Source organism: Rousettus aegyptiacus, unplaced genomic scaffold, assembly GCF_014176215.1.
Source record: "Rousettus aegyptiacus isolate mRouAeg1 unplaced genomic scaffold, mRouAeg1.p scaffold_m13_p_10, whole genome shotgun sequence".
NCBI lineage: Eukaryota > Metazoa > Chordata > Mammalia > Chiroptera > Pteropodidae > Rousettus > Rousettus aegyptiacus.
Genome location: NW_023416285.1, coordinates 86,983,974 through 87,000,339, shown reverse-complemented (window position 1 = coordinate 87,000,339; position 16,366 = coordinate 86,983,974). Strand labels below are relative to the sequence as shown.

The 16,366-nt window shown below is 38.8% G+C and overlaps 1 protein-coding gene across 4 annotated transcripts in view; it reads right to left on the bottom strand.

Moving 5' to 3' along the window:
- Positions 1-16,366, bottom strand: part of LOC107499789 (nebulette) — a 101,185-nt gene that overhangs the window by 15,934 nt on the left and 68,885 nt on the right. For 2 of the 4 annotated variants that reach the window (XM_016124314.2, XM_016124290.2), the window contains 2 exons: positions 14,293-14,385; positions 12,934-13,083 (listed from right to left, as the gene is read on the bottom strand). The exons of the other annotated variants lie outside the window; for them this stretch is intronic. In XM_016124314.2, the coding sequence (XP_015979800.2) occupies positions 12,934-13,083; positions 14,293-14,385 (243 nt within the window). The remainder of the gene's footprint in view (positions 1-12,933; positions 13,084-14,292; positions 14,386-16,366) is intronic. 4 annotated transcript variants of the gene reach the window in all.

Sequence of the window (16,366 nt, the reverse complement as noted above, 5' to 3'; positions counted from 1 at the left end):
GTATGAATAATTTCAAGTCTGTATCCAAATCACATCTCCACTTTCCCACTAAGCAACAGAGGCCCCGTGATAATTCTCCCTAACAATTTTCAACATCATTCTGTAAAACGTTGTCTGAAAATGTTACTCCCCCAAGTCAGCATCGGAATAGTGACAAGCTCTTCTCCCACAGATGTTAAGAATTTAGTTGAAAATACAATTAAATCCAAGTGATTATTTAAACATTTTCTTCCTTAAACTTAAGTAATTGTCTATAATGTTGCTTTAATCAAATGCATGTTGAATATTTAAAGTTTCTAATTACTTGTTAACTACAAAAGGAAATATATACAGATTATGTACTTTTCAGAACTACCATACATATATATTACTTTTGACCATTTCATTTATGTATTTGGTTTAGTTGTCTCCAGTAAGAATTTTTAATGTATTGTTTTGGGATTCTGCAGTTCCTTAATATTGAGAAAACATACAATTAGTTATATTTTAAATTATCGCCTAGAAAAGCAGTGTGTTCTGATTTCAAAGCTAACTGGTTTTCTCTAGAAAAAACAAGTGTGAATGTTCTCCAACGTAACTGAACTAAGACACAATATGATTTGAATAAAACTAGAGATTTAAGAATACCTGTTATTTTGCCTCAGCATAATCTAGCCAATTTACTCCTACATTTAATATTTTAATTTCGACTTGCATATTTTTTTTTTTCAGATTTGTCTCTAGTTTTTAGCTACCTACACCAGGATAAACTCCCCGACCTATAACTATAACCTAAATCGCAAAGAAAAGCTGGATTGTCACTGAAGGGAAAAGAAATTATTTCTGCCCCGAATTACAAAGTCTTTAATAATGTTCTCATGGCACACTCATGTGCAGGCAATCCCCCAAAACAAAACAAAAAAGAAAAGACAGGAATGTACAGTATAGATATACGTGGAGTTTCGACAAGAGCTACAAAATGTGGGGCAATCCTTTGAGAAGATGAAACCAATAAAGACCTTGAGGAGGCAGGTTGACAGGGATGCTGTTTCTATTTGGTAAGTCATATCACCAAGACTAGCTTTGGGACATAAATTATGCCATGACTGAAAAGCCAGCTTAGAGCAAATCTTAATTTTCCTCACTAAATACGATTGCAAATATTATGTAAGTAAATCAATCTTACACAGGAAGATTCTTCATTTAAGTACAATGAAAGAAAATCTCATAATGTCATTGCAGAGAATATTCTGTAACTACTCATTTTTATGAATAAATACATATGTATATATAATATATTTTTAAAGACTTAAAACTGGGCTATGCATTTGGTTTGTCTCTTGTGCTAATCAATTTAAATCAATTCACCTCTTGGGGACTATCATCAATCCCAAATAGTTCCCAAATAGTTTTGCATTAGACACACTTAGTGATAAGCCACACTAAGTATCACATATAGACACATCTCGGTGTTGATTATATTCTGAATAAGAAAGTGTGTCTATATTTCAAGCAATACACACCTATGAAATGAACTCGTTGTGTACCTGACATGATTTGAAGATAGGAAAATGTAGGGAGATGAATGTAAAGAACTATTTGGGTCTTATAGAGCCTGAGCTTCAAGTTCAAAACTAGGGCTGGAGAAACAGGCAGGTATGAAGAGTCACAGTCATGTAGGGAGGTGAGCAGCAGGTCATTGTGATCAAAGGCATACACTTATAAGGATGTTTAGACAAGATCTTGGTAAGATCCTAGGTTTAAGAGACAGACTAGTAAACAACAAGTTCAGTACACACGGTCAGGAATATGGTGAAAGATGAAAGTGAAGAACCAGAATGGCTGGAAGATGAGCCATGGGCAGATGAGGAATATTGTAGGGGGAAGATTAGGCAATAAGGAGCAGGGAACCTGGTCACAAGAGGAGCAGCATGACAATCAGCCTAGGCAGCAGGACGCGATGAACAAACAAAATGCCGACACATAACATATCATCCAGCTGTATCGGCCCATGGAAATTTTAAGTAGTTCCTGTAAGTCAGGATCCCATCCCTATGACCTACTGGCCTGGGGCCTGGGGCGGAAGGATGTGGGGCACCTGGATGAAATAGGAAGTTGGGGATAGCAGGGAAATTCATAACTCCGAAAACACAATTATGACTTTACTGTTTGATGTATAAGACAGATACGTAAATATGTAGGTATACGCAGTCTATTACCTGACCTGGACATCAGTTTGAGCCATAAAAAACAAAAACCACTATTTCCATTTTCATTTCGATGGTTGGACAATATGTAAAACAAGGATATCTATTCTCTCCTTCACATACATGCCACTTGACAACTTATAAAGCTCTTCCAAAGTTTTTTTACTTGACGCACATACTATAGCCACATTTATATCTTTCCTGATGATCAAACCTCCTCTTTTTCTCAATCAACTCAGCTTCACAGGAAATACACTTTTAATGTTTTATAGTTTGCTACTTTAAGTGTCAGATGGTTCTCCTTCATACACAGATGGAACCCTTTGATTTAATTTTGGCAAATCAATGAAAGACACATGTGCATCTCGGAACAGGTGCTATTCATTAGTATTTAATCCTTTCCCCAATTTCACACTCAGAAAAGGAAACTTATGACATTTCTTTCATTCCAAGTCTCCTGGTACTAAGAATATGAGTTTCCCTAAGTATGTCAAAATCAATCGGAATCCTAAACCTTTTTCTTAGGGGAACAAAAGAACTAACTAAAAGTTTTTAAAATTTGCCTTGAAACGTTTTGAAATTTGTAAAAATTTCTAGAAATCGTACGATGTGTGCTTTTTAATAAGCTAGATGGCTAAACATAATCATGTAATATTCTACTAACTGGATTTTACATTATAAAGGAATCATTCATTTTCCTATACATTAGTTTCATACAGAGATTTAGTATTTCAATGATCAATTATTTAAATTTTTTCAAACATGTATGGAGATGCTAAAACAGCACTTTTTTTGACAGACACTAACAAACTTCTCAAACTCAGATAGGAAATAACACTAAAAAATGGTGGGGAAACACACAGCTGAGATTCTCTCGTTAAATGTATTTGCTTTACAGAAGTCAGGCTAAGAAGGAGTTGGGATTTTTTCTGGAGACTGGAGATTGCCGATCAGTAATCAGAAAACTGAAGTAGTGGTCACAATAGAAATACTGGCAAGTTTATTTTAAATGAAGACCAAGAGTTCAAAATCAGGAGCGTGTTTTCTAGTAGGTTGTTCTGGTTATCTCATTTTAAAACTATGCTCATGATTAAAAACTAATAACTCTGAACTTCGATGCCATCTATAAATCATCAAACAAAAATCTTCAATGGGAAAAGAGAACCAACAGACTTATAGATTCTAGTCATATTAAAAGAGACTTTGAAACACTGCTGGTTGGAAATACTTCACTTTCAAAATATATTAACAGTTTATTACTGTACCTGAATTTAATATTTCTGTTCAGTTTAATGGCGAATTTAACTATTAATGATGGCGATTGTCCTTAGTAACTCAAAACACATCCCCATGGTCGTTGCTGAGTCTAGGCAAGTGATGATTTGTTCTTGCATTTTCCTCCTTTTATTTATCATTTACCTATTGAGCTCTTCCCATCCTATGCCAGGTACTGGAAGGGAACATTTTTCTTGGGGGAACTAAAGTACTAACTAAATGAATGACACATTCATTCTGTCTCTACAGAGTTTATGATCTAATGATAAACTAGGATATACTGAGCTAGAAGCCATAAAAGGCATGAATTTCAAAATTCTGATGGGCGCTTCTACTTTATTGAGTCCCTGCTGGGAACAGATGTCATAACTAAAATACACAAAACACTAAGATGAGAAGTACTTATAGGAGAACAGACGTGTTAACGTAGGGATGATTTACTGATTTCTTGGTTATGAAAGGTCATTAGCTGACTTAGGCTTTGTCATAAACACAAGTTACAATGTTACATTCCAGTGATACATCTTACATTACTGCTTTTTAAAAACTTATAATAAGAGTTATCATCGCTCTGTTATTCTCAAGTTGAATTAGCTTTAAATAAACATTGATAAAGACTAATGCCAAGTTTTAGTAATTTCACACATGGCAAAGCTTTTCTTTATATTTCAGATCAAATTTAATTTGAATATATTTATATATCCCATATTGTTTATTGAATGTCTATTGTAACATAGGTACTGCTTTAGGTACTAGTTATAAAATAGAGAATAAAAGCAGGCCGAAAGATTCTGTTTTAATAGAGTGTGTATCTTGGGGGAGATATAGGCACTATACAAATAAACCGATTAATACATAATGAAATATCAGAATGACGGTCACCAGGGGCTGGAAGGAGGATGGGGAATTGTGCAATGGGTATAAAGTTTCCGTTATACGAGAGGAACAAGTTCGAGAAATCTGCCGTATAACATAGAATCTATAGACAACAATAACTGTAATGTGCACTTTAAAATACGTTGATGACAGTTCTCATAGCACATGTTTTTACTACAACTACCTCCTGCCCTCCCCATGAGAACACAAAGCAATGTACAGGTTGTAGACGTCTGTACTTTGATTGTGGTGATGGCATCATAGTACAAAAGCCTATGTCCAAACTCATCCAAATGTACACATTAAATGTGTGCAATTTTGTATATAAAGTATGCCCCCAATAAAGCTCTAAAAAGAGTTATAAAGAAAAGTAAAGCAGGGTAAGGAGACAGAGTGTTATGGGTGCATAGAAGGTTGAGTGCCTTCTATGTAGAGTGATCAAGGAAACCCTTTCTGACCAGTTGCCATTTAATCTGAGACCCGACGGAAGTATGCTAGCCACACAAACACCTGGGAGAGTGCTCCAGGCAAAGGGACAAGCGGCTGCAAAGGCTCAAGGCAGGAGAACGCCTGGCATGCTACAACGGCGAGAGAACTGTCTTAGCTGGAGCGAGGAGGCTGGTGGAAGGTGAAGAAATCGAGGGCCGGACTATGCAACACCTCGCAGACCACACACCACGATTTTCAGTCTGAGTGCGACTGGAAGCCATTAGAGCATTCTGAGCAAAAATATAACGAGATCGGGTGAAAGGTTTTAAAGGAACGCTGGCAGCCGGGTGGAGGCCAGACCCAAAGTGGCAAAAATAGAATTACAGAGACCAGGAACCTATTTCTGCAGTCTCAGGCAGACAGGATGGTGATTGGTGATTTCCTCAGGGTACAAGTGGTGAGAAGTGGCTGGATTTGGGACGGATATGTTTTGAAGACAGAGCCAACAGGCTTACGGAGGGACGAGATGTGAAGCATGAGGGGAAGACAGGTGATAAGAATGATGCTATGGTTTTTGCCTACGTATGAGCGTGAATGATTACGTCATCAGCTGAAATGGTGAAAACAAAAAAACGAAAACAAAAAAAACAAAACCAAAAACAAGAACAGATGTTTGTTTGTGTGAGAAGACAGGAAATAAGAATTTGTTTCCAGACGTAAGATTTGAGATGCCGATTAAACATCTAGCAGTTGGCTATTTTGTCTGGAGGCTGGGAATCAATAGAGTGGAAAGGTGCTTTGATTTTAATGTTTCTGCTTTTCTACATAAATGACAAATGCCAACAATAAGGCAGGCTGTGAAGTTTGGAATAAAAATCCACAACGCTCTCTGCACATCATTAGCCCCTTTAGATGACTACTAAGAAGGCCCCTGGTCACTTGATGTCCAAGGAGTTGATGCTACGGTAAAGCTTAAATTATCCAGTGCAAAACAGATTCTAAGACAAGCTCCCAAGGCAGAGACTCAACCGCCTATCAGTCTAGGTAACTGGTCCTCTAAGTAGCTTCTAATTTACAGGTGTAACACTAAGAAAAGTGCCCTGAAATTACGTTCAGTTGAACCCCGTCTCTGAAGGGACTTGGCTCAGCATTGCCATACTCTGGTTCTGGTCTTCCTTTTCTGCCCACCTGCTGACACACACAGCCCCTGGGCGCCGGATGTACCAAAACGCACCAAGCTTCCAGTGTTCTGCGTTCTCTCATATGCTACTTTTCTGCCTACAACTTCCCTCCCCTCCCCTCCTCTCCTTTCCCATTTCCTAGCTAATTCTAAACCTAGGCAATACGCCACCATAATGCCTTCCTGAGCAAAATGGGTTTATGTATCTGGTCCACTCGCCAGAATGTGGGTTCTTTGAAGACAATAGCTGCGTCGTTTGTTTTTGTGGTCCCAGCATCTCACAAATATAGGGGATAGTACATAAATGTTTGGCGAATAAACAGATGGAATGATGGGTGCCTATAAAATGCCAAGACAGTTGGCTACTTAACTGGTGTACCGCTTTCTGGGATGCCTGCAGCAATATACTGACAGTTACGAAACGTACTGAGGCATCTCTCGCAACCTAACGTTTTTCGAGAACGCATTACATGGGATGGAGTGCTAGAAGCACGGCCCAGCTAGCGCTGTCACAGGATTTGGACATTTGTTAAGGCAGGACTAGGTCATCCCAATGAGATTCTTTCACAGTAAAATGAAAACGTTCACAAGCTCGAAACGGCGGAAAGGGCTCTTCGAAAAGTGTATCTGCTTCCCCTTTGCCATCCTTCTTGTATGCTCCAGAGGAAGACCGAAACACACAAAATACTGAAGCAAGACTGGACACGAATTCAAACTGAGAAGGGTAAACAAGGGATGAGACTGCAAATGTAAAGACACGAGCAGCAAGACGGAGCACTGTTAGCTAAGCAAAACCAAAGAAATACAAAGTGGTACCAGAAGGCAAATGCGCACTGCAGGCAAGTGAATTAGACGAATGTGAAGATCAAAGAAAACCTCACAGTGATATAAGCAGAAGCCATCAGGACTGTTTCCACTCCAGGAACTGTATCAAATGAAAATCGGTTAACTTAATCTAATACCGAAAGGCAATAAAGATCATTTCAAATAATACTATTCAAGAATCAGCCCCCAATTCGATGAAGTTTAAATAAAAGCCTCCTTAATTGCATCAAAGTAACACAATAGAGATGTAAGATGAAAACCCTTTGGTAACTTAATACCTTGGAAAGTAGACTGAAATGTAAAGAAAGCCCAAAATAATCACATAAGAAAAATGAAAATATTCATTGATCAAAGCAAGATGGGAAAGTATCATGAGAAACACATAACTAAAACAATGATAAAAACGTAAAGCAGAAGGCTTCCACGTTAATGCTCATGAAAACCAAATGGGAATGATGAAAACGATGTCCTTTAGCCTCAAGGAGATGAGCTGATTGTTTAACCGTTTGTGCCAACGATCAGAATTTTCTCTAACTCTCAAGAAGAACCCGAAAAATGACGGCTCTCATAACCGCGCAGCTGCTTAATCCACAAAGTAAGCAGGCCACCACCAGGACATAAACACATTCCCATACAAAGCAGGGACAGAGAGAAAAATAAATAAAAGTTCATTTAAGTTTATGGCACTTAGCAGAGGAAATGTAAAATTTCTTAGAAAGCTTCCTGTTCTATATCCTTCTCATGACACATGTGGAATCTGAGCCTAATAAAGTCAGATCATCTCCTGTGAACCCAGACCAAGCAGAGAGGGAGGGAGCCAGGGTGAAGTTCAATGCCGTGTTCCCCGCACCGCGTGGTGTCCACTATAACACAGTGCTGCCGCACACCTCACCTGACAGCAGGGAGATGGCCCACTTATTATTAAAGGACACCTCTCTAGGACATAAAAACACTTATCATAAAATACCCTAATCTAAAAAGAAACTAAAAAGGCTGGACCCAAAAAATAAAAAAGGGCATTTCTAAATCCTACAAACATATTCTTTTGCTCCATCTTACCACTAACGTGTATTTTTCTAAAATTCTTTTTAATGTCTCGGATAATATTTAAACAAACAAAGGCTGTCATGACCAGAGACATTAAGGTTTTCATCAAACAGTTGTCATCATCATAAAAATTTCATCCTTCTACGTAGTCAATCATCGCCTCCTCACCAGGACCCAGCATAGCGCACATTTCAAAGAGGACCCTAAATTTCAAAGCAACCCAAAAAAGTCATGGATACCACTCTTTTTCTTCCCCACCAGAAAAAAAAATATATACTGGGACTGTTTCCACTTTAGGCTTTTTTCAGCTGTGCTTTAATGTTATTGAAACATATCAAAACATCATCAAAACAAAATGCAAGAATTTTCTTGAAAGCCTTCCAAGATGGAATTTTCTTTTAAGAAAAATCATATTTAGATTTATATACGCAGTTCTAGTTTTTTAAATATTAATTTATTGTATATCTAAAACTAATGTAATGTTATATATTGATTATATCTCAATAAAAAAAAATGAGTGAGCCAAAAAAATATAATTTGACCATTTCACTCACCAAATATTTACTGAGTGCTTAATCTAAGAGCTGGAAATAGATTGGTAAACAAATCAGCCAGTATCTGTGCTCTCGTGGGACTTTTTAGTGAGACAGAGATAGATAAGCAAAAAAACAAATATGTATCTCAGGTGGTGTCAAATGCTGTGCAGAAAAAAAAAAAAGCAAGGTAAAGGGACAGACAACACAGGAAAGGGTACTATTTTATCTCCGGTAGTTAGAGAGGTCTCTCTGATGAAGTGACATCTGAACAGAAACATGAAGAAAAATGAGGGGAGGCAAGCAAATATGGGGGTGGTGGGAGCGTTCCAAGAAGAGCGAGCAGTAAGCACAAAAACCCAGGCAGGAGCTTCCTTGGGAGGTTTGAGCAAAGCTGGTAGACCAGGATGGGGTGGGCGGGGAGGGCAGTGGACCAGCGTGCTGAGAATGGCAGGCAATGAGCTCAGGGCGGCAGCCAACACCCAGATAGACTGAGGGCCTCGTCAAGCAGCGATAGTGAGGATTTGGGTTACATTCGGATTGACATGGTAGCAGAAGCGTGACATGATCTGACTTATGTTCCAAAAAGATGCTTCCATTTTTAATTTTTTTGAAGAAGCTCCATATTATTTTCCATCGTGCCTGTACCAGTGTGCAGTCCCACCAGGAGCGCATGTGGGGTCCTTTTCTTTCTTGCCCACATTTGTTGTTTGTTGACTTTTTGATAATAACCATTCTGATACATGTGAGGTGATATCTCATTGTGGTTTCAATTTGCATTTCCCTGGTGATTAGTGCTGTTGGCCATTTTTTCATGTGTCTGTTGGCCATCTCTATGTCTTTTTTAGAAAAATGCCTATTCACGCCTTCTGGCCATTTTTTAATCAGATTTTTTTTTTTTTTTGATGTTGAGTTGTACGAGTTCTTTAGATACTTTGGATATTAATCCCTTTTCAAATGTGTCATCAGCAAATATTTCCTCCCAATTAGTCGGTTCCCTTTTTGTTTTGTCGATGGTTTCCTTTGCTGTACGAAAGCTTTTTAATTTGACGTGGTCCCATTTGTTTATTTTTGCTTTTGTTGCCCTTGCCTGAGGAGACATATTCAAAAAAAATATTGCTAAGAGTTGTGTCAAAGAGTTTATTGTCTATGTTTTCTTGTAGGAGTTTTATGGTTTCTTACATTTAAGTCTTTGCCCCATTTTGAGTTCATTGTTGTGTATAGTGTAAGAGATACATATTTCCGGTTATAAAATTAACAAGTCACAAGGATGGAAATACAGTCAACAACATCTTAAGAACCTCGTACGATGACGGATGGTTACCAGACTTAGCATGGTGATCGCTTTGTTAGGTATGTAAATGTTGAATGACTGTGTTGTACAACTGAAACTAATGTAATATTTTATATTAACTATATCTTAATTAAAAATAATTACAAATTAAAGATCCTTTCGAATGCCAGGAGAAGAAGAGACTGAGGCAGAGGGTTGGCAACATGAGTGGCAAGAGCAGAAACAGAGAAGTTGGTCAGGAAGCTACCGCGATGATCCAAGGGGAAAGAGAGCGGCAGCTGAAATCAGTCGTGGGGGCGGGGGCAGGCACAAGCCGCTGGATCCTGGGTGTCTTTTTCCTGATAGAGCTGACGAGGTTTGCTAATGGGTTGGATGTGGGATGTAAGTGAAAGACAAGAATGGAGGACGACTCTAAAGGGTTTGACTTCAGGCCCTGGGGAGTTGCAAGCTGGGAAGCACGAAAAAGTAGCAGAGTTGGAGCGCGGGGAGGCAGGAAGTGGGGAGACGCTTTGGGGCATATTAGGTTTGACATGTCACTAATCATTTGAATACAAACACAAGGTGCCAATTGGTAGAATGTGCTTTGCTGTACTTAACATAAATGTAAATTAGGAGTACACTACCTTGGATCCTAAAATCTTTCAAATAAACACAAGTGACTTGTGGGTATATCACCACAAGACTTATTGGTACTTCTTTGCTTTTGCAATAGAAGTAACTTCATACCTCCTATACCTCAATTTCCAAAATAGGAAATGTCGCTGAAGACACAGCATCTTGGTGTTCGTGACCCAAAAAAAAAGAAAAAAAAAGAGAGAGAGAAAGAGAGAGAATGACAGAAGTTTATAAATGCCTCCAAAGAGTCAGCTTTTCTTACAAGGCATTATTTGAATTTCCGGAACCTCCTCTTTCCTGCCAAAAACCTCCCCTCTGCCACCTTCCATGAAGTCTGAAATTCCCCCATTTTAAAAGATGTAATTACTACCTCTTAACTGTATGTTATTCTTACTCGAATTCTAATAGAAATGCAAGACTATTTATCCATATCTTCCTTCAGTGGAGACATGTTCTCATTCATTAGGCATAGCAGAGTATCCGCTTGCTAGAAATCATTAGAAAAAAAGGCTTGACAGCTTGAGAAGAGAACAAGATAAACTGAAAGCGTCGGGTTTTTATAACACAGCTTCAGAGCCAAGAATGGAACTGGGGACAACTGAGCCTGGACTTGGTCGCTGGATCAGCAGGACCTGAGACACCTGTAGGGGCTCTGAGTTCTTCTCTACATGGATTCAACCCAGACCTTAACACTGACAAGGATGATGACCTTCCACGCTCACCCAGTGCAGGCTTCTCCTCTGAACTCTGCCTATCGATGCCTCCATTGGAATGTCCCATTGACACACCATTTCAGTGCCCTGTTCTCTCTACCAGAAACATTTTTCTCCCAAAGCCCCCTTGGCCCAGTTAACTTCCGGTCAGCACTCATCTCTCAGCTCAAACCATCTTCCCTGGAGAAGGTTTCCCTGACATCAAGGCCAGAGGGAATTCCTCTGTAATATATCTTGTGGCCCACCACCTCCTCCCACCCTCCTCTCATACTGCTTACTCTCCTCATAGTTATATGTAATACTTGGGTAAGTAGCTGCTTAATGTCAGGGCCTCACACCAAGCCCCGAGCCCCTCAGAGCAAATGCATGTCTCTTTTGCTCTCTGCTGTATGCTTTGCCAGATCCAAGCCCTTGGCTGGTGTCAGACAGCACTCGATAAACAGTTGGTGAGTAAATGATGGTGAATAAAAGAGTGAATGCTGCACAGGTGTGTACAGACAGTGACAGGGGCACCGTGGAAGCAAAGAGTCTATGGGATGTCACATTTGGGAGAGACACCGACTCCAGTATGCTGACCTGAGTTAAAGTTAAATAAGGTTGCTTGAAATTTGTTCTTGTGTTTGCCTTGGGTTTTACTTATCTCATCATTCTGTTCCTATAGAACCACAGAGACACTAAGGGGAGAAATCAATAGCCCCAAATCAAAAAAAAAAAAGAAAACTCTCAAAAAGTTACTGAACCCTTTGTTAGAGAACCAGACCCAGAAAGGGGAGCTCCCTCCCGTTTACCTTAACTACGGTACAACAAAACTAGTTTATAAATATTTCACTAGAATCACAGAGAAATGAGATCTGGAAACATTTTCTACCAAGGTGAAATCCAAAAGAAAAAAGAAATAGAATATAAAAAAGTGTTTGTCAGGGCTGGAGGATGGGGAAAATAGGGAGATTGGTAAAACGGTACCATAAATTCAGCTCTAACAATGAATAAGGTCTGAGATTCTCATGTAAATTATGGCGGCTATAGTTGATAATACTGTATTGCAGAACTGAACTTTTCCGAGACTAGAGTGTAAATGGTCTCACCAAAAATAAGAATAATAAATAAATAAATCTTTAATAATAGCTTCATCAGCAGGATTAGTTTAACATCTAAAACAATTTCTAGATCTGACCCACCAACCTGGATGCAGAAAACAGAAGGTAGAGGGAAAGGGTGGATATGTAAAAGATAGAAAAGTTTATTTGGGAGAATGGGGGGAAAGGTTAAAGACGTACACATTAGTGGCTGCTCGATGGTCACGGGGATGGGGAGCATGGAACAGGGAATGCAGTCAGCAGCAATGTCATGGCTAGGTGGAGGGCCAGAGGAGAGAAAGCGCAATCAGGAGAATCACTTTATAAACTATATAAATGTCTAATTAATGTACTGTATGCTTGAAACTAATAAAATTAAATTAAAAAAAAAAAACTAACATCCCAAATATCATACCCAATTTCTTTGTGGCAAGATCTAACTCTCATTGCAATTGTCTATAAATCTTTAAATGCACACATTTCACAGCAACCTCTTAGCCATGCAAGTGTTTCTATACGAATGACTTCCGTAATGGGATCAGATACAAACTCTGCAGAACTCAAGTTTACACTCTGGCCGTGTATATCCATCACATACAACTCCTGTGAAACAGACCCACGAAGCATATCCCAAGACCCTTTTATCTTTAAAGATCCATGTGCAGTGAAAATAGTGGAGACAGGAAAACCAAACATGCAAAAATGCAAATTAGTAGGTTTAAAAAAAAAAAAAAAACGGATTTGACTTTCTAAACGCGATTTAAAATTTTCAAATACACCCCGGCTAAATGTTTATGCAAAGGTGAAGAATGTGTTAAAAACACACGTGTGACACATTTTTAAAAATGAATGAATTTTCTTTGAGAGTGGTTCATGCTCGATACCTCCTTCATCAGATGGCCTTGTCGCCTCACTGCAGCATGAAAAGCTAGGGTAAATCTCAGAGATTTCGGACTTGTCATCTCCCAGACCTGTCCCAAAAGTGCTGCTCGAATGAGATCGAGACCGCTGTCTCCTATAGTGACTCGCCTTTTCTATATTGGAGGGAAAACATTCATACGTGTGATTAAAGCGAACTGAAGAACAAAGAAAACAAGAAACTACTTCAAAGATGAACAAAAAAGAAAAACACTTCCTTATTAAATAATAATCCAAAACCTCGGCTATCGTAGGTTCTAATTACCTATTCCCAAATGTCAGTGTACATTGCGTCAATTATGTTAATGACCTAACAATCATTTAGACTCATTTTTTATCTATTAAAGGAGAGATGGGATATGGGAAATTGATGAGAACTAAGAAAACATTACCAAACTAATAATTTTCTATCTAAGCATAAAGTCTGGTGATAACTGTTTTCAAGTATCACAAAGCCTATAGTATTTGTTGCTTAGTCCTTATTTTTAGAAAATTAAATGACAATTTGGCTAATTGTATAGATAGAATTGACTATAAAAGTATTAGAATTCCTATTTTGCCTTGGGCTTTCAATTTTATTAATGTCAACAATTAAATCTAGAATAAAAATCAGGGAGCAGGGCAAGACCTAAATGGTCTATGGCTCTTTATAATTGTTTAAAATAATTGCATAATTGTCAAAGCTTCGGTTTGCCAAACATGGTCTGAAAGTCTGAAATGTCAAACTATGCTATCACTATACCCAGATATCCAAGCCATTTGGTTTTTGCTTTTAATTATAAACACATAGTCTAAGTAAAAAGTCAAACTTCCGACATAAACTATAATTCTGCACTAAATAAAAACTCAGAAGTAAATTTTAAGGATTCTTGAAAGTCTATTTTAAGATATTTATGATGCTACACAGAAAACTCCCCACCGTTTTAGACATAATTCTTTAAATCTACCTTTAAAATGTTGTAACGGCGTTTTTCATGAAACCAATCTCCTTTATGTCTTAGCAGTTCAGTACAATCTAAATAACTGCATTTGAAAGCCAAGAAAACTTATTAAATCATATTCGCTAATAAAAAGCAGATGTCCGTAAGGTCTAGATGCTTTTCTAAATGAATCTAGAACTAATTTGGATGTATTGAGAGTCCTTTTACAAGTTTCGTTTTCATAAATGATTAAAAGTATTCTAAAGCAGCCTAGCACTTTTTGTGGTTTTTCGAATCCTCAACTTTAAAATTTACATGACACACTTGGCACAATGAACCTCCGTGTAGCTTTACTTCCAGGATAAAACCACATAAATGGGGAGGAACTCGAAACGCAGGCAGTACCCGAAAGCATATGCAGACTTCTAGACTGAATATTGTCTTCGAGGGGATCGATGTCGAAGATGGAGCCAGGATCTGTGCGCCAAACTTTGAGGTCTTTTACCAAAGGGGAAGAAATCAACACATCGAGAATGAATTAAAAAAAGAAAAAAGAAAAGAAAAAGACAAAGAAAGTCAGCACCAAAAAACGTCAAGTGAAAGTCTGGAAAAGGATGGTTGCAAAAAGCAAACATGTGATAAGCAAACCCACGCTGCTGCAGATGTCAGGGGAGAACAAAGGGAATTCACGTTCACCAGGATTTACGAAATCTTTATGATCAAATTTAAGTCGCCCTGTTTATTCTCCGCTGACCTTCCGCGTGCAGCCTGTGACTCATCACCCGGCACACGTGCACGCCAGACAAATCCGTGCGGCCCTGTGCTTTCCACACACTGAAACAGGTAGAATGTCTGATCAAAACTCCTGATTAAGGACATATGAGTAACTCACGGGAAGTGACTGAGAGATTTTGGTCTGAGCGAACAAAACAAAACATTCTCTCCCCAAAACAGAAACAAATGTTGAAAACGTAGGCAAGTGGCAGCCCAGTTTTCATTCTGAGCTAGTGAGCGCGAGCTGACCCACATAAGATACATTTATTCAAAAAGCGAAAGGCACCCAGTAAGGACCAATGAGAGGGTTGGACAGACGAACGAGGAGCAGTTTCTTGCTCTCAGTGGACCACAGATTAGTTCACTGCTATGGTCAGTAATCAGACCGTGCAAGCCAATTTACTCTCCTGTTTCAGCTGGAGGCAAAATCCAAATCTAATAACTTCCAGGTTGATCGGTCTCACCACCTAATGGTTATCAGGTTCTAAAATGATCTGTATAGCACTGTACCAACAAACAGGGGACTAAAAACCTAGGTATGGACCCATGGCAGAAATGGAACTTGAGTAAAAGCAATCAACTAGCAGCCTGAAACTGTAGATCTACTTGTCTGTCTTTAATAATATACAGGGCTTACCATAGACCAGGCACTATTCACAGTTATAACATAAATCATTTAAATCACAACATATTAAAGTAGGTACTGGTACTATCTTTATTTTATGGATGAGAAAACTGAAGCAGAGAGAGACAAAGTTAGCTTGGCCAAGGTTACGACTAGTCAGTAGCAGAGCCTCCAACAAAAATAGAAGCCACACACAAACCAATAGTCTGAATTGCTCAGAAACTCTCTAAACCTGTATTTCCAGGGCTGGCTCAGAAGTTAAATGTTTGCTCGATGTAGTCCATTTTGTGGTTTCATAGACCAGCCCTCAATGGAAAATATTTCCCCCAATTAGAAAAAATAAACTGACTTCTGGATTGCCCGGGAAGTGAATAATTTAGAGGTTTCTATCTTCTACTTTTTAAAAAATAAGAATTCCTATCTCAAAGGTCATGAGTCCCGAAGTCTAGACGATCTCACAGTTTCCAGCAAGGAAGGACCTCACATTCATTCCTGGCCCTTGCCCTAGGGCAGGACCCTGGTGCAGGCTATGAAGACTTCAGCATCTCTGTCCTCATGAGACGAGCCAGACCCTCTGCACTATCCCTTAACACAAAGCAATGAAACTCTCTAATTCTCTGATACTTTTGATGAAAACATCATGACTCGGACCCAGCTTACTGTGATCCTTTTAAGCAATCGACTTGGGAATATCAGCAAAGTTGCCAACTGTCTACAAACACGCCTGGAAGCCCTTTTGGCAAAATACCTTCAGAGTTGCTTAATAATTTCCCATGTAACTCAATGCCCTGACTCAGTACCCCATTGCACATTAAGACCTGAGCCTGTCAAAGGTACACTTACCTCACCCAACTCACCTCTAAATGGCCTTTCACTAGTCCCCCAAAATAACAAGCTTCTGCCTTTGAAGATGAAGTTGACCTAACATGCCTAAGAAGCATGTTTCATGGTTACCGAAAATAGTATTTGAGCAATATAGTTGGGCTAGCTGTGAAAATTTAGAAGCCAACTTGCTCTGAAGAAGACAGTAGTCACTTGGAAGTATGGGTCATTGATACGTGTTGAAACATCAATATCGTT